General features: G+C 45.0%; 1 protein-coding gene across 1 annotated transcript in view; it reads left to right on the forward strand.

Moving 5' to 3' along the window:
- The first annotated feature begins 296 nt into the window (after positions 1-296).
- Positions 297-19,657, forward strand: part of LOC147900325 (deSI-like protein At4g17486) — a 38,375-nt gene continuing 19,014 nt past the window's right edge. Inside the window, exons 1-2 of the mRNA XM_087377333.1 lie at positions 297-596; positions 12,801-13,062. Of these exons, the coding sequence (XP_087233459.1) occupies positions 462-596; positions 12,801-13,062 (397 nt within the window). The 5' untranslated portion in view covers positions 297-461. The remainder of the gene's footprint in view (positions 597-12,800; positions 13,063-19,657) is intronic.

A 19,657-nucleotide genomic window follows, 5' to 3' on the forward strand; every position in this document is an offset into this window, starting at 1 on the left:
GCTGCTAAATTTTTTGCATGCTAGGCTTAAAAACGGACAGCAAACGGACAGCTAGCATCTTTTAAGCATTGGCAAAGAGACAAGGAGCAGAGGGGGCCATGTGAAAATTCTCTTGAGGTGAGATAAAATGTTGTTGTGAGCAGGGCAAAAGAGAGGCTTATTGTCAGGAGGAGAACAACTAAGTACTGAGAGCTGAAAAGGGTGTTAAAAAAAAATGTATTTGAAAATGGAGGGGAGCTATATTTTAATGTAAAGAGGAAGTTGAATTTCCCGGGTTCCATGTTTGGAAAGAGAACACAAAAAGAAAGAAGGAAAGAAACAGCAAGAAAGCATTCCAAGCTGGTGCGCGCGTTTAAGACACAAGCGACATTTGCATCTCCTCCTCCATCTCCATCGCCATAGCCACCCTCCTCCATCGCCATAGCCACCCCCTTCCTTCGTCTTTCTCCCTCCCTTTTGCCATGACGGAGGTTTTCCTTCATATCTACGACGTTACCAACAGTGCCTCCGCCAAAACCAACACCGCCATCGTCCAATTGAATAAGCTCCTCCGTGACGGCATTGGTCTCGGTGGCATCTTTCACAGCGCTGTCGAGGTCTGTTCTTCGTTCCTTTTTTCCATTCCTTCAGCATCGTCAGTCGACGCCCAAATGCGTCCCTCGTTGAGCATTTACTGTGTGCGAATCACAGTCCCCATTGGATCGCATCAAGCTCTTCCAGAACGCCGCGATTTTCATCAAGTCGAGGATCTAGACGCGGGTAGCCTAGTAGGCTGCTGGGCAACTTCCTCCGTTGATCCCTTATTATCTCTTTTAGGACCGTCACGTATCGTGTTCGAGCACTTGTTTTGCAAGGTGAAGTGTTGCGCAGCATATTTCGGACTGGAGTACTATACGGAAATGGAGTTTGCAGAAGAAACGGAGACACGTGCTCAGCATCGTTTTACGCTCGAACTTCTGAACCTCTACTTTTTACCTTGAGCAATGCACCTTTTTTTCCCAGAGAAACCTTGAGCAATGCACCTAATTGCAAATAGTATTCTGGGTGTAAAACAACCCAAGAGCCATACAGTTTGCAAACAAGAGTTTCATCCTGCTTCTCTATCACTATGCGTGGCGTCTCAGTGTGGTCTGAACAGATTCCTGGCATTTTTCAGCTCACATCTCAATTTAGGATGAACAGAGCCCTGGCATTGTTCAGACCAGAGCACTGAGCTCATTTGTTTTCTCACACAAGCTAGCTTGAGGCAAGCGAGGAACCACAATACATTGGCTTGCGTCTTTTTAGACTTGTTACCAAACAGACCCTACAGTTTACATTTCTCGAGAAGCTCAAAATGTCAAAGCGTCAACAGCCTCAAAACGAGGTATTTGACGTTGCTGTCAAGCTCTCTTTCAAGTGTGCAATGGAGAGAATGGAGGTGGAGAAATTTGTTACACATATAGAGAGAATAAAGCTCGGGACTAATTTTTTTCAGCATTAGTTTCATGGCTCACAGATTTGATCCATCTAACACAGGTGCATAACCCCAACATAAAATAAAGAGTCTTTAAAAATTTGGCTTATAGATGAAGTGGCTGATAGCTTTGACAAATTCAAGATCTTGCCCTACGATCAATTCACAGCAAAGCTGTTGATAAGAAGTTTGTGTAAAGCCGGAAATAATGTTCATACTACCTTAGACGTAAGCGACAATAAGTAGTGTTCTTTTGGACAAAAGGTAGATGATAAATGATAAGCATATCAAGCAACTGATGTTTGTCAAACGTAAAAGAAGATAGGGCGAGCCCTTTATAAATTGGTCTCCACATAAGTGATCTCCTCAATGTTTCATTCCATAGCATTTCAAGGGATTAACTACAGACAAAGAAGAGTCAATAATGGGGGAGGGGGAGGAGGAAAGAACACATGGTCGAGTTAGAAAGGAGTAGGAGGAGGGTCCTCACTAGGATGTAGTAGTAAAGCATGATGTGGGATGGATGCATTGTAGGGAGGGAATGCATGTGAGTTTTCCAGGTGGAATAGGAAATGGAAGGCCGAATTCAAGAGCTGATGAAGGAGAAGTCAAAGACAACAACTATCCAGGGGATAGTCATAGTATGGGAAGAGAGGTTGAAACGGAGCATGAGGGCACGACTTGGAATGGTAGACGCATACGTGTAGAGGATGAGAGGACCCAAGCAAGATGCATGGAGAGGCATTTTGAGAAGCATTGTAGTTTTGAAAAACCAATAAGGGAATGGTCCTTGGAGACCATCATGCTCTGTGATTGTCTCCAAGGACCATTTGTTGAGTTAGGGGGGTCTTATTGTGGTTGACGTGGATTTTGTCATTTGGCTATCCTTTGAATGCCTCATGTGACTTGGAGAAGATAGTTGCTTGCTATCAGGACCGTGAATCTACAGCTGAAGAATGTTGGAATGGCTGGAAAATGTCAAGCCTTTGGGGAAATGGAGACCTACGAGAGTACTATAAGATGATTGCTGGTGGAAGAATGTGTGAAGTAGAGCCTGTATATTTCTTCCCTACACTTTAAAGCAGCACAGAAGGAGAGACAAAACATCAACGTTATTTAGTCTCAAATGGTTGTCCATGTGAGACCATTGTCATCTATTAAGTATGAAAGAACCTCCTAGAGCAAAGCTCAATGGAGAAATACATCATGCAAAACATGAGAAAATCAATCCAAATACAATCAAGCTTCTGTAAAAGAGTGAGAAATAACCATGGTTGAGGCTGATAGTGCTAGCTGTGGGGGCTTCTGAGAAGAATGGGGAACCTCTCCATTCTCTCGTGAATGCATTCCTCCTACTAGAGGCTGCTTGCGAAGATCCCTGCATAGTCCTCCAAATGGCTTACAAGGTGTGTAGTCCAAATACAAGCAAATGTATGTGCTGGATGGACTTGGGAACCATCTTACACCTCTGTACATCTAGGTCTCCAAATATGCCACGCTGTAATGCTAGCTAGAATCTCCCACGAAGTATCCACCGAAGCATGCACAAGTCTATACAGAGAGACTGGAACCTCATCCAGAGAGCATCACTCAACCAAATGATGTCGAATTGAAAGAGCCCAAGAAGAGTCATGTCTCTCATAGAACACTTGAGGCCCACATAGAGAGAGCCATGTTAAGAAATGTAGTCGAGATGAGTCAGTTTGGTGTGTTCTACTGAGTTCTAGTCTAGTGTGTCCTATGGATGCCACGTGTCACATTGGGAGGTATCCCATATGCATTGGTGTTCATATATGTGTGTGTGCTCTATATAAGAGCTGTACTTGTCTAGTGTCAAATCAATCCAGTACCAAGCTACAAGCTCTTTGGTCTACATGTGAGTACTTTCCTTTGTTCATTGCTTAGTCATTTCATTTCCATTTCATTATGCCTTCTCTGAGTATCATTATCTCTCCCTAGCCTATCCTCTCTCTCTCTCCTTCTCCGCCATGTGCCTTCATGTGGTATTAGAGCCTTCCTATTTTTCCCTTCTTCTTGCTCTACCTAGAGGATGAGAGAAGCCTGCAAATGGAAGCTTCCCTCTCCTCCAAGATAGAGCCCCCTTCCACTCCTTTCTTCCCATCTTGCTTCCCTTAGCCTCACCTTCGGAGTGGTTGGAGCTGATCTACCACTTGATTTGGAGCTGATCTACCTTGCCATCAACTACCCCTTCTTCAGCCCGAAATGCCTTGCCAACAGCTGCCTTATTAGTCTCGCTACCAACTGCTTCATCGACCTGCAAATAGGTCGTCAGTCCATACAGTCCGTACAGACTATCCCGAACAGTATGGACTGTACCAGCCTGTCCATACTGTCAGCCCACTATTGCTGCACCTGCAGCAACTGCTGCTGTCCGTACCAGCCCTCTTGTACCCTCGGGATGCGTGCCATTGTTGATATTCTTTGCCTTTCCCATTCTGCATGAGCTAGTGAGCTGAGCTGCCCTTATTGTGCCCACAAATTACTGCTCCCTCTCTCTCATGATGACATCTCTATCCTTCACCTCTCTGCTCGTGGAGAAGTTCAAGGGCCAAGGCTTTCCTACTTGGCAGACGAAGCTGCAGTTGCTTCTCATGAAGGAAGGAGTATGGGACATCATTGCAGCTGATGCCACTCCAATGGATCAACAACAACTCAAACTTTGGAAGTAGAGAGGAGTTGAAAGTATAAATGCCTAGAAGCCTAACATACAATTGAGAAAACATAAGTTCTCTCATTCATCACGTTGACTTCAAATCCAAGGCTAAGGAGATCTGGCACTGCGATTGGAGAGCCTATTTGGTAACAAGGTTACTAACTCCAAACTTTTTCTGAAATTGAAGTTTTATGAGCTGAAAAATGCAAGAAAATGAAGAGCTAGGTGATCTTCTCTCCAAATTTCACTCTCTTGTTCGACATTTGTCAAGTTTGAAGTGCCCTCTAGATGATGAGGACAAGATGGCTGTCCTAATCAAAAGTATGCAAGGTATTTTTCATTTTGAGCAAACCATTGAGGTCCTACGACTTGCAGCGACCACTTTGATGATTTGGTTGCTCTTCTTAACGAGAAAGACGGCCGGAACACAAAATCTCCGATCTCTTCTTTAGATACTACAGAGGCTCTTGCCTCCACCAACAAATGGAATGTCACATGCACCCCTGCACTTGGGTGCAAGGTGACACACTGGCTACATCGACAAGTGCATTATAGTTCCTAGATAGGAGTTTTTGTCGTATGCTGTGACCCCTTTGTGAGCCCTTGTCTAGGGATGGTCAGGCACAAGCTACGTAGGTCAGTCTCTCCACCTTAGGTCAAGTCAGTAAGTCAGTTCTTGTTCACTCGTACCCACTGGAGAACATTAGGTTAAGTGTTTCCATCTTATAGTTTAGGTCTTAGCCTAGGTTAGAAGTCCCTTTAGGGTCCCCAAAGGCTGGACAGGTAAGTAGGGAAGGCAGCCTGCAAAGGCTGCCCAAAAACTCCCTTGCAATTGAGCCAGGGAGGGCTTTTTATAGGCTGGTTGTAGGCCAACTAGTCTGTAAAACAGACCGACTCAGTCGGCTGTTTACAGACTGGGTTGGCTCAGTCCAGCCCTATAAAAGGGCCCCTTGGCTGCCCTGTTTTCTCATTCAGTGCTCCAGCCTTCAGCTCTCCTACAAGCTCCACTCCAGCCTCCTTGTGCAGCCCTGAGATCCTCAGTTCTGGCCCTGCTCTAGCCTCAGTCCCTTGGCCATCGGTTCAGCCTGATCTGAAGGTGTACCAGCAAACGGAGAGAGGTTTGGACATTGTTTCCTGAGCTTTCTCAGCTCTCTTTTATAGTTTACACAGCTCACTCTTAGCTCTATATTTCAGTCATTTCTCAGTTCTCTCATAGGGTCTATCACTTCTAGTTTTCACTCTCTCACTCACGCAATAACCCTGCATTCGTGTAGACAGCACAAGCCTCTCCCTTGCCTTGCAGAAGCGTCCTACATCGTCAGTGTGGACAGCATCAAGGTCTCGGTACTAGTCGGTGTTGCCTCTCAGGTCTTTGGGTCTGCTATACGTGTGCACGGTGAGCTCTTCAAAAGCGCGTTCCGTGCTCTCGTGAAGAGTGTTCTTTGTATTTCTCAGTTCTCCAAGCATAAAGCAAATTCTCCCTTGATTGGTGGAGGGGGCCCTTAGTGGGTACAGGGACCCAATCACGGTTGTCGACTCTACTCTCTCTACCCTCACCTCCTTTCTCTCTCTATGGTAAACAACGCTCATTCCTCGCTTAAGGTTTAAAAATGGTATTGCTGTGAATTACACGATCAGATTACCGTTGCATGTTACATTGGTATGAGAGCTTTGGTCTGTATCCAGCTTGACTACCACGAGTGTATATTTGTGTTGAGATCCGGAAAGGACACACAATCAAGCGCCATGGAACGGTCAGGAAAAGGTTTCAACCGCGAAGACTTTGAGGAGGAGAAAGACTACCAACAAGATACGCTGTCGCCAAATGCTCAAGAAGTGATGGCGAACCTTCTAGAGCAGAATCGGCGGGTCTTGCTGCAGCAACTCAAAGAACATTCATCCCAGCTGGAAGAAAGCAGAAGACAGCTAGACCAGACAAAACAACATTTGGAGGAAAAAGAAGCAGAAAGCCACTGGAAGAAAGAGGAACCACAGATTTTGAAAAACTGCTCTTGATGATGCGTGAGGAACACAAAAATGAGGAGATACTGCGACGCGCAGAGCTCGCCCAGACAGAGAGGCAACAAAAGCTAGACCGAGAGGCGATGCTTCTCCAACACAAACAGATGTTAGCCACTATGTAGGCAAGTTTGAGCGCAGCAGCCGTCTCCACCACAGCTTTGCCATCGACAAAGGAAACACCACTCACTTGGTCCACTCTAAATTTTGTTAAGTATGATGGTAAGTGTGACCATTCAGTAATTTTATAATTTATTCATCAGTTTGTAGCTCATTTTCCGTTAGCACGGATTCAAGATGAGCAAGATAAAGTCCACCTTGCAGCCCCTCATCTTACAGGTGAGGTGGTGACTTGGTGGCAGCATTGGGCTAGTAAGCATACTGACCCAAACACGTTTAAGACGAATTTCGTTTGGGCAACGTTTGTGGCCGACCTCAAAGCTCGTTTTCTCCCACTTCAATATCTGCTTAACCTGGAGGATGAGTTTGCTCGTCTCTCCCATAATGGTTTGCCTGTGTTGACATACAGTAACAAGGTCATCACACTGGCACAACAATTGGGCGTGACGGAGAGTGCCAAGATGAAGCAATTCATTTGAGGATTGGACACGAACATACGTTTTACCATTCGGAACTTCGACCCGCCGGATTACGAGCGAGCGCTGACTCTCGCACAGAATCAGGAGATGATGTTGAACGGGGGAAAGCCCAAGCTGGTCGAGAAAGATTCCAAAGCTCCGTAGCAGTGAAACAACATAGCGGGTAAGGATCAACGCAAAGAAAAGTGAATTTGGATTGCTGGAAATTCAGTATTTGGGCTATATCATTAGTGCTCAAGGGATTCAACTAGACCTTGAGAAGATCCAAGCTATCACAAGTTGGACTGTCCCCACAACGGCCTAGGAGATCCGATCCTTTGTGGGTTTGTGTCAAGCATACAACTCGCACATGGAGGGTTTCTCAACATACGCAACCCCTCTTACAGATTTACTCAAGGGGGTAAAGACATGCAGACAAAAAGTTCAAGTCAGAGGCAAAGCTTTGTAGGCCTTCCACAACTTGCAACGGTTGGCCACGACAGCACCAGTTATGAAGATCGCCTCTTGGAATGATTCATTTCTGGTAATCACAGACGCTAGCAATGTCGCCATAGGGGCAATTTTACAACAAGAAGATAGGCCCATGGCATACTACAACAGAAAGCTTAACGATGCCGAAAAGAACTATTCAGTGTATGATAGAGAGCTCCTCCGTGTTATCCAGGTATTAAAACATTGGAAGACTTTCCTATCCGGACGGACTTTCACGGTGAAGACAGATCACCAAGCCCTTAAGTGGCTTCAGACAATGCCTAGTATGCAATGGAGTGATCAGCAGCAGCGGTGGAGTTAGATATCCCAGTAGTTTGGGGGAATGATCGAGTACGTTCTCGGCAAAAACAACCCCGTTGCAGACGCTCTTAGTTGGAAAGGTTCCATCCAGACCATTGAGCAGGCCAGTGTGCTCGAAATCAAAGGCACAGTACGCGGAGTCAGCAGAATTTGGCACGCAGTTCCAGTTAGCCACGACGCTTGCTCTAGGCCATTACTCATTAGAGGACGATTGGCTTTTCTATAAGAAAAGGTTATGTGTACTCAAAGACAAATGGCAATTGCTTCTTCATGATGCCCATGACGCCCTTACCGGTGGTCACAGAGGTATCAACGGGACTTTGGAAAAGTTGGAGCGCTATTTCTATTGGCCAAAGATGCGGAAGGACGTATACGGCTATGTGCAGAATTGCCAAATATGCCAAAAGGTCAAGGCTTCCCACAAGAAAGCGGCAGGCTTACTTATGCCATTGCCAATCCCTAACGGTCCTTTCTAGGACATAGGTATGGATTTCGTGGGACCACTTCCAGCATCCGCAGGTACGCGTAATACTCAATGTCTTACTATTGTTTATCGCTTTAGTAAATATTGTATGCTCATTCCCTGCAAACAAACGGCCAACGTTGAAGATGTAGCTCGTTTGTTTATCAAGTATTGGTATCCCATTGGAGGGTTGCCAAAGACCATAACATCTGACAGGGACTCCAAGTTTATGTCTTTTGGCGAGCCTTGTTTGATAATTTTGGTACTAAGTTGCAGATGTCCAGCGCTTTCCATCCGCAATCGAACGGCAAGACGGTTAAGTATAATGGTATGGCATTTGATATTTTGAAATTGTATTGTCATGATGCTCAGGGAAAGTGGGAACAGTTTCTTCCGTTTGTGCAGGCCATTCTGAACGATACCTATTCTTCGAGTATTGGTCGCACACCTTATGAAGCGGCGTTTGGACGGCGATTTACCTCACTTCTCACCCAGATGGTGTCTCCATCTCTTAAAGCCAACAAAACCACCGAATCCATGGCAGAGATTATGGAGTTCATGAAAAGCCGCATCGCCAAAGCTCAAGCATCGTATACATGCCAAGCTAATAAATCCAGATGAGATGTCCAGTATAAAGAGGATCAATGGGTGTATTTACGCATTATCAAGCAACGATTGAAGCAGGTGGGCAAGCGATGCCCTAAGCTGTCCTTTAGGAGCTTCGGACCATTCCCTATTATTCAAAAGATCGATGATGTCTCAATGAAGTTACGCCTACCAGACAGTTGGACTATGCACAATGTGTTCCATGTAGCTTGGTTGAAGCCATATTTTGGACCTCCTCTTTTAGAGATTTTCGACGAGCAACAACTTGAAGTTCTTGATGAAGCCGAAGTTTTGTAGCCAGAACAGAACTTTCTTCATAAATTCAAGCATGGGTCAGGATGTAGGATCCGGGACTTTTACACCAAGTTCCGTGATCGAGATACCCATGAAGTAGTATGGTTGGACGAAGATTTTTTCCAGGAGTTTCCCTAGATATTGGCGGACTACTTAGAAGCAATGAACCTACCGCCAAGTTAAGGAGGGAATGTCACATGCACCCCTGCACTTGGGTGCAAGGTGACACATTGGCTACATCGACAAGTGCATTATAGTTCCCAGATAGGAGTTTTTGTTGTATGCTGTGACCCTTTGTGAGCCCTTGGTCAGGCACAAGCTACGTAGGTCAGTTTCTCAGCCTTAGGTAAAGTCAGTAAGTCAGTTCTTGTTCACTAGTACCCACTGGAGAACAGCAGGTTAAGTGTTTCCATCTTATAGTTTAGGTCTTAGCCTAGGTTAGGAGTCCCTTTAGGGTCCCCAAAGGTTGGACAGGTGAGTAGGGAAGGCAGCCTGCAAAGGCTGCCCAAAAATTCCCCTGGCAATTGAGCCAGGGAGGGCTTTTTATAGGCTGGTTGTAGGCCAACCAGTCTGTAAAACAGACCGACTCAGTCGGCTGTTTACAGACTGGGTTGGCTCAGTCCAGCCCTATAAAAGGGCCCCTTGGCTGCCCCTGCCCTGTTTTCTCATTCAGTGCTCCAGCCTTCAGCTCTCCTACAAGCTCCACTCCAGCCTCCTTGTGCAGCCCTGAGATCCTCAGTTCTGGCCTTAGCCTCAGTCCCTTGGCCATCGGTTCAGCCTGATCTGAAGGTGTCCACGTAGCACAACAGTCAGAGATTTGGACCAGCAAACGGAGAGAGGTTTGGACATTGTTTCCTCAGCTTTCTCAGCTCTCTTTTACAGTTTACACAGCTCACTTTGAGCTCTATATTTCAGTCATCTCTCAGTTCTCTCATAGGGTCTATCACTTCTGGTTTTCACTCTCTCACTCATGCAATAACCCTGCATTCCGGTAGACAGCACAAGCCTCCCCCTTGCCTTGCAGAAGCGTCCTACATCGTCAGTGTGGACAGCATCAAGGTCTCGGTCTTGGTCGGCGTTGCCTCTCAGGTCTTTGGGTTTGCTATACGTGTGCACAATGAGCTCTTCAGAAGTGCGTTCCGTGCTCTCGTAAAGAGTGTTCTTTGTATTTCTCAGTTCTCCAAGTATAAAGCAAATTCTCCCCTGATTGGGGGAGGGGGCCCTTAGTGGGTACAGGGACCCAATCGGTTGTCGACTCTACTCTCTCTACCCTCATCTCCTTTCTCTCTCTATGGTAAACAATGCTCATTCCTCGCTAAAGGTTTAATGAAGGTCTTGCTGTGAATTACACGATCAGATTACCGTTGCATGTTACATGGAAACCCAGGCCTCCACCAGCATATGGAAAGACAAAGCCATTCAAGCCTCTCAAGTGCACCTTTTGTAATAAGCTTGGTCATATGGAGGACAGATGCTACCAGAAGCTTGCCAAACAACAAACTAAGGACCATGCTAGTTGGGTTGCAGCCGCCATTAGTGACGATGAAGATGACGACCCTCCGACACAAGTTCATGCTCTCATTGCTCTCTCCCTCCCTCTAGAGGACGATGGCGATGATGATCCATATATTTTCTAAGCTTGTTCTATTTGGGTACTGTGCCTTGGATTGTTTCGCAAAAATGAATGAAATAAATGATGTGTGTTGAGTCAATAAAGGCCCTTTGCCTTGGATAGTCCTCCTAAAATGATGTATTCATTCGTTTATTTTCTTGTGTGTGTCTCCATGTCTCTTGTTAGTCCCTGGAGCCAGGAGGGAGATGTACTGTGGGAGCCATGTATTGGCTTTGATAGGTCTATTTATCAGGCCTGGCATGTGAGCTCTAGGATGTTGGTACATTGGTGTCCTAGACCTTTGAGTTGGTCATGCATCCATGCATGATAAGCCTCTGAGCCAGGCTAGAAGAGCTGCTGAGTCTATACCATGCTGACTAGTTTGTGAGTTCGCATGGGAGCCATGTCTAGTTCTAGGCCGTTATCGCACAGTTCGATGACCGTCATTGTCATGTTCTTGGTTCCATTCCAGTAGTCACTCACCTTGTCATGTTCTTGGTTTCATGTCCGTACCAGCCCTCTTGTACCCTCGGGATGCATGCCATTGTGGATATTCTTTGCCTTTCCCATTCTGCATGAGCTAGTGAGCTGAGCTGCCCTTATTTTGCCCACAAATTACTGCTCCCTCTCTCTCATGATGACATCTCTATCCTTCACCTCTCTGCTCGTGGAGAAGTTCAAGGGCCAAGGCTTCCTACTTGGCAGACGAAGCTGCAGTTGCTTCTCATGAAGGAAGGAGTATGGGACATCGTTGCAGCTGATGCCACTCCAACGGATCAACAACAACTCAAACTTTGGAAGTAGCAGAATGACAAAGCTACTGCTCTTATTGGGCTATGCTTGGCAGATTCTCTCATTCATCACGTCGACTTCAAATCCAAGGCTAAGGAGATCTGGCACCGATTGGAGAGCCTATTTGGTAAAAAGGTTACTAACTCCAATTTTTTTCTGAAATTGAAGTTTTAGGAGCTGAAAAATGCAAGAAAATGAAGAGCTAGGTGATCTTCTCTCCAAATTTCACGCTCTTGTTGAACAATTGTCAAGTTTGAAGTGCCCTCTAGATGATGAGGACAAGATGGCTGTCCTTATCAAAAGGATGCAAGGTATTTCTCGTTTTGAGCAAACCATTGAGGTCCTATGACTTGCCAGACAGCAAACTAAGGACCATGCCAGTTGGGTTGCAGCCGCCACTAGTGACGATGAAGATGACGGCCCTCTGACACAAGTTCATGCTCTCACTGCTCTCTCTCTCTCCCTCTAGAGGACGATGGAGATGATGATCCATATATTTTCTAAGCTTGTTCTATTTGGGTACTCTGCCCTGGATTGTTTCCAAAAAATGAATGAAATAAATGATGTGTGTTGAGTCAATAAAGGTCCTTTGCCTTGGATAGTCCTCCTAAAATGATGTATTCATTTGTTTATTTTCTTGTGTGTCTGCATGTCTCTCGTTAGTCCCTGGAGCCAGGAGGGAGATGTACTATGGGAGCCATGTATTGGCTTTGATAGGTCTATTTATCAATCCTGGCATGTGAGCTCTAGGATGTTGGTGCATTGGTGTCCTGGACCTCTTATTTGGTCATGCATCCGTGCATGATGATTCTCTGAGCCATGTTAGGTGAGTCGCTGAGTCTATACCATGCTCACTAGCCTCTGAGTTCGCATGGGAGCCATGTCTAGTTCTAGACCGTTATTGCACAGTTCGATGACCGTCGTTGTCATGTTCTTGGTTCCATTCCAGTAGTCACTCACCTTTCCTCCATGGGGGTGTGTTAGGAAATGGAGTCAAGATGAGTCAATTTGGTGTTTCAGTGTGAGTTCTAGTCTAGTGTGTCCTATGGATGCTTATGTCTGACTTCTTTTGAGTATATGTTGGGGTGGTAGACTATTACTATTGTAATCTGAGCTGCATCTGCAGTCTTTCTATGGCCTTACAGTTCTAGAAATGCCCCATATTTATAATTTAAAGTTTTTGCTCTTCATGCGGTCTTTTACAGAAGTAGAGTCCAAATTTTATATGTTTATTATCTCATCCTCTGTTTGTAACTGTGACAAAAGGTATATTCTTTTTAAAAATAAGGTCTTCATATTTAATTATCCTGCATTCTCCTAGTCACTGTGACAAAAGGTAAATCAGATAATATTTAATAATGCTTTCTTGTTGCTTTCATGCACCTGTACAGATGCAGATTGTTTCCCTTGCAGCACCTATGTTGATCTCTCTCTCTTTAAACAAATCAAAGTTTGGTACACTGCTAATGTAATGTTATGATCGTTGTCTGCAGGTTTATGATCATGAAGAGTGGTCATTTGGATATTGTGAAAGCGGTAGTGGTGTTTTTAGTTGCCCTCCAAAGGGAAACCCTATGTATTCCTACCGTGAAAGTATTTCTCTTGGGCAAACACCACTTTCTCGTCTCAAGGTAACCCAAGTTTTGCATGAACTTGGAAGAGAATGGCCAGGCTATTCTTATGATCTTCTTTCAAGAAATTGCAATCACTTTTGCGACACATTTTGTGAACGGCTTGGTGTGCAAAAGCTTCCTGGTATGTCTTGGAATTCGATTTCTATGTTGAACAGATATTTTCAAGAAAAAATTGTATGTTGAAGAGTTTTGAGTTCTGATGCTTGTTTAGGGGTTTTGGCTAAGCTCTTATAGCAGTATTGATTCAATGCTATGGCAGGTGAAAATGTATGTATGTATGTATGGATTGGATTCCTCTGTGCTCATAAGTAATTGACGGGAGCTTCAATGGCACAAATGCATGGTCATGGAGATGGTGTAAATCTCTGGAAAAGGTCAAAATTGTTTCCCTAGGGATTTTGAACATTGAGCTAGAGCTCACACAAGGAGCGAGTACTGAAGTGTGAAACTAGGGAATGGGATTCCTACAAAGCCCCATAGGAGTACCTTTGGATGCCTTCAGGTTGGCTGGAGGAGGCAATTACTAACCCCTACCATGACTAGTCATCCTATGGCTTGTCATATTCCTGAAAACACGGTATGAGGTGTATGGAAGGGTACATATACCACCAGGTACCGTATCTTGGTGGTCGACCGCCCACACCGCTCACTTTAAAAGGGCCCTCTTATACACCGAAAATGATGAAGGGCTGCCATTTAGCGGGCTCTCCTTGGGCACAAAAACGACTAATGCTTGCCAGCTTCAAAAATCATGAGGTTGCCAGGAAGAGGGAGTCCCAGTCCTCTAGAACACCTCTCGTTCCCCTCCTGCACCTGTGATTCTTATTACATTTCCCCCTCTACTTAACATTCACTGTCCTAAGGATAGAGGGAAACATTACAAAGTGCATAGGCTTGCTTTCTAGGTTAATTTTTTCGAAGGGAAAAGGAAAGTTACAGCATAGACTACTGCATTTCAAAAGGATATAAATAGATACAAAAGTGATCAAGTTAAAAAAATGATAGTACCTCCTGCTTATAGATTTCTATTTTTTTAGTTCTTCTAACAATTATGAGAGAATCCACTCACCCTATGATTGACTATTTAGTTGCTGCTGATACCCAGTGAGTAGAAACATCCGTTTGTGTAAATGAAAAAAACCGAGTTCTACTTGTTGGTTTTGATTGGGTGAGGGTGGCTCTTGGTGGCACATCAGCAGTTGACTGTCCACGAGAGGCACTTGACTGTCGATGAGGGTGCTGAGCTTGTGTACATGGCTGCTCCTTATGGATGGAAGTTGCTCTTGTATCAGCTTCAAGGATCCCCTTTCTCTTTTTTTTCGGGGTACCTGCTGTACCCTTTTGGTAATGCATGTGTGGCGAGGTTGTCCATGAGGGTGGCTCTCGCTAGCACATCAGCAGTTGACTGTCCATGAGGGGCACTTGATTGTCGATGAGGGTGCTGATCTTGTGTACATGGTTGCTCCTTGTGGATGGAAGTTGCTCTTGTATCAGCTTCAAGCATAATCCCCTTTCTCTTTTTTGTTGGGAGTACCTGCGTACCCCTTTGGTAATGCAGCCAGCTGGTCCTGCGTGGTGAGGTTGTCTTCTGCATGTTCTAAACTGTTAAATGTGGGTGCAAACTAGAAATTCTTCTTCATGATGTGCCCTTTCCTCGTAATCTGATGCCATCCTTTGGAAAGGGCATCTGATGCAGTTTGCCAAGGACCCTTCACAAATCCTGATTTGGGCTGCTGTAAAGTTGGCAGTCCCTCAACCATACTGTGATTGTGCTGCTGTAATTTTGGCATTCCCTCAACCATACTGTGATTGACATGACGGATGTATTTGACACAGCCATAGCTTGCTGTAAAATGGTTTGCATCAAGCTTGTAAAGGCTCCCATCGTATATGCCAGTGGCAACCACTGCATACTTTTTCTTGGGATCTTTATACTTCAAAGAAAATTTCCTTTTGATACACATCCTATGTCTTGATTTTCATGTAGGCTGATTCAAAAGAAAATGAAAATTATGACTATATAGCTAGTAAAATGATTTGAGATCGATGCAAATATGACTTGATCCATGAGTAAGGATGGTATACTCACTGAACGAAAAGTAGTGGAATGCAATAGGATTGACTTACTGAAATTTGGAAACCATGATATTTAAAGGGTGGATAATCTTCTTGATGAGTAAGACTTCTCAAGGGAATTGATAAAAATATGTACATGTGGTGACAATGGAAGTAACTGTTAAGACTATTCTGGAAACCTAACTAGTCATCTATAAACAAGATGAATGTATCTTACCACGTGCACTTTGATATTCTTGTATTTGATAGTGATTGATCAAGATAAATCCTTACAAAAGTTAGAAATCAAGAAGAATAAAGAGTGGTGTACATTTTGAGTTTCACATAGGCTAATGAGGAGAAATAGGAAGTTTTCACCAAAATAAATATCATTTGTTACCATTCCAAGATGGAGCCATCAAGCTCATGCTGATGATAGATGGACTTAACACTTATGCTCCCAATAACACAGAGAAACGAATTTGCTCTCTTGGGTTCTTGTTGATGAGTCTTGAATAATAACACGTGACTTCCAACCTGGTGGAGTTGCCTACAGAAAAAAAGGGGGAAGGGAAGGTGGCATTCATTCTCTTGAGAGAGTTTTCTCGGGATGCTTGAGTTTTTTAGTTTAGAGGCAGAGATTGTTCGATTGACGGTTTTTATGCCTTGTTACCATCGCTTATATAATAGGAGGTGCTGCCCCATCCATGCATGGATCTGTGAGAAGTGCAGTGGAAGTGAACAGAGAAGAGAGAGAGAGAGCACGCCTCACACACACACCACACTGAGAAGGAGAGAATGGAGAGAGGCACAAGAGAATTGCAAGTGATCTCTAGAGAAAACCCCACACAACTGGGGGAAAACCTCAGAACAAACAGGCTGTTTGAGAACTCAGCCAGACAGCTCAACAACCACGAACACGGGAGGCACAGAGAGTGGAAGAATGGCTCCACACCTCTGCCCTGGGACTCCTCTTGAAGTGCAACACTGAGCTGGCTCTGCTCCTCTGCCAGACCCCGGGATGAGATGCTGAATGCACAAGTGGGGAGGGCCTATAAATAGCCCCCCAGCCTCCTAGTTAGCTAGCAAGGGGGTAGGGCCGACCAGCTGCTGATGTGGGCCGACCCACAACCCTAGGGGCCGGCCCCTATAGCCCTCTATATGACGCTGCACAAAGCCCCAAATCAAGGGCCTGACAGCTGACAGCCAGGGTGCTAGGGCCGCCGACTGCCCCTAGCCCTCCACAAGGTGCTGCCTCAGCCTATGAGATGCTGTACCCTCTGCCCTCCAGCCGACCTGCACATCAAGGAGTCGTCTCCCTAGGCGCCTCCACACAGCCATAGAAGGGGCTCAAGGACAGCCATAAAAGGGAGCCTCTTCTTTGCACTGATCAGGCTGCCACTACCCTAGACTACCATCACGGGGGTGGGCACGCCCACAACACAAGCCCTCACTCTCTACGCTACCCTCACTGGGCGGACACACCCACAAGCAAGGCCCTCTCTCCCTAGGTGACATTAGGAGATGTTGACCTCTAACACCCCCTCTCAGCTCATGGATGGAATAGAGACGCCAGGGAGCTAGGTGCACCGTTGGAATGACTGAAGGAATCCATCGTGTGATACCCCACCACTGAAGACCGCCACAAGTACTGTCGAAGAAGCCCCCTCTTGGCACGAACGGCCTCAGCACGATCGTTGGAAACCTGTAACTGTTGCTCCCAAGCCACTGGTTCTAGGAACACTCCTTTGTTCTGGTATTGAGACGCTGGGTCATCTGGTACAACAATCCAACTGTTGGTCTTGGTACATGACTGTAGGAACAAGAATGGAGAAGGATTGTGAACGCAAGAGAACAAGAAGTGAACACAAGTGAACTCCAACTGAAATGTTCAACTAAATGAAGTACAAGCACTTGGTATATATATTCCAAGTACTAGAACACACTAAAAACTCCAGAATAGACTAAGTCCTAGTCTATCCTACACCACCATATTATTGTATATATCTTTACAAATCCCTCCTCAATAATATGGCTGAAGTACTCTAGAATGATCTCAGAAGTATCTGAAGTATCTAAAGTACCATGGTTGCACAAATTCATCCACATGTGGATATAGCAACCTATGGGAGTACAAAAGAAAACAATGTCATTTTACAACCCTTGACATTGCTTGAATGTCTCATATCCCCAAGCCATGTCGATGTCGTGTGAAGAGAGGTGCTGACAGGTTTTAGGGAAGATATCTGCCACATTGTTCTCAGTGGAACAATCAATGAAGCCATGTGTGATACGATCCCACACATAATGATAGTGGTCTTCAATGTGTTTCATGCGAGCAATTGAAGATCATAGTTGCTTGACCACCATCCTGAGCATGATGCAAGTCATGCAGAAGCTTCCTTAACCACATACATGCCATAGTGGCTGAATTTGCAGCTTTGTATTGTGCTTCACTGGAGAAAAGAGACATGTAGTCTTGCTTCTTATTGAGCCATGAGATGCACATTGAGCCCAATGAGAAGCAATAGCCGGAAGTGGACCTGCGATCATCGATGTCCTCTAACCAATCTGAGTCAGTGAAGCCACTTAGAGAAATGTCACCATCTGGAGCATAATGCAGCCCATAGGAAAGTGTACCTTGTACATATTTGAGTGCATTCCAATGCATGATTGTGGGACAATGCATGAACTGGCTAAGAAGCCTCTGTGGCATAGGCAATGTTTGGCCGTGTGGAGCATAAGTAGATCAAACTGCCAACCAAACTGCATGTACCATGTACCATCAAACTTTTCAGCTGTATCATGCTTATTTAGCTTGATTCCCTTTTCCAATGGAGTGGCCATAGGCTTACAATTCTCCATCCTAAATTTTTGCAACAACCCCTTTGAATATTTTGTCTGTGACATAGAAATCCCTCCTTGGGTTTGCCAAATTCAATGCCAAGACAGTAGTGTAAGAGGCCCAAATCTATCATGTCAAAAGTCTGATACAAGACGGATTGCACTGCTGCAATTTGCTGCAAAATACTGCCAGTGAGTATGATGTCATCAACATAAAGCACAAGCATGACCGAATCTGATTTTTGTTGCAGAACATGTAAATTTGGCTCTGTATGAGTGTTGACAAAGCCCTGGGACAGCAAGAACTGATGTATCTTATGATACCATGCATGAGGCGCTTGCAATTCAGTCCATACAAGGCTTTCTTGAGCTTGCATACCTTGTGCTCTTGTCCTTGAACAACAAAACTCTGGGGCTGATGCACATAGACCTCCTCCTTGAGATCCCCATTGAGGAAGGCGGTCTTGACATCCATCTGGTACATAGACCAACCATAAAACGCAGCAAGAGAGATGACAGAGCGAATGGTACTCATCTTGGCCACCGGAGCAAAGGTGTCCTCATAATCAATCCCCTCTTCTTGTGCATACCCCTTGGCAACTAAACAGACTTTGTACTTCTCAACCATACCATCTGCATGATACTTTATCTTGTAGATCCATTCGGTGCCATCCACATTCTTGCCAATGGGTGCATCAACCAAGCATTCTTTTGAATGGATCTAATCACAGCTTCCATGGCTTTTTGCCATGCCGGATTGTCCTGAGCATCCTCAAAAATCTGAGGCTGAGTTTCAGCTTCCATCACTTGGGTCATGAGAGCACAATTTACCTGCTTCTTAGCATTCTAAGTGCTAGCCTTGGTTCTCCCCTATACAGGCTGATCTTTAGCATCCGCAAGTGTCAACCTAGCCCATCTAGGAATTGAATTCTCAGCTGTCATGCTGGGAATAGCATTTGGAAGTGCATCTGGAGTAACATCCTTTGCACGGCGCTGATAATGCTTCCAAATATTTTTCTATCCCTCCCCATGAGCTGCCTGCAAATCTGAAACATTTGAAGGAAAAGAACCCTCAACATGTGGCAACCATGCTGGAGTCTGAGAGGTAGAGGGAACATCAACTGGAGAACCCAAGTCAACTGACTGACCCAAATCAATATCATCCTCAAATTGAATGATGTCCAGAGACGTATCATCATATGGAGGCAACTCCTCACTGATGGGCTGCATGCTATCATGTTTTGCAAACAAAACATCCTTGCTTATGATTACTTTCCTTGTGGTTGGATCATAAAGCCTACAGCCTCCGCTTTCAGTGCTGTATCCCACAAAGATGCATTTAATGCTTTTATCATCAAGCTTGGATCGATTCTCAGCTGGTATCAAAGCATATGCAATAGACCCAAACACTTTGAAATGATTCACCTTGGGCTTGTACCCATAAAATGCCTCAAAAGGCATCCTGTCAACCAATGCTTGTGTAGGGCAGCGATTTTGAGTATATGTGGCTGTAACAATTGCTTCACCCCAAAATGCTTTTGACATTCTCTTAAATTTCAGCATACACTGTGTCATCTCCATGAGAGTCTTGTTCTTCCTCTTTGCAATCGGATTATGTTGAGACGTGTATGGCACTGTTTTGTGATGCTTTATCCCATGCTCTTTCAAGTACCCGTCAAAAGCATGTGAAGTATACTCTCCCCCATTGTCAGGATTAAGTGTTCCAAGTCTAGAATTGGTTTGGTTCTCAGCCAATGCTTTGAACTCCTTAAACCAATTGAACACCTCAGATTTGCTTTTCATGAGAAAGAGCCAAG

Source organism: Dipteris shenzhenensis, chromosome 7, assembly GCF_047967505.1.
Source record: "Dipteris shenzhenensis isolate YYH24624 ecotype China chromosome 7, Dip_SZ_1.0, whole genome shotgun sequence".
Classification (NCBI taxonomy): domain Eukaryota; kingdom Viridiplantae; phylum Streptophyta; class Polypodiopsida; order Gleicheniales; family Dipteridaceae; genus Dipteris; species Dipteris shenzhenensis.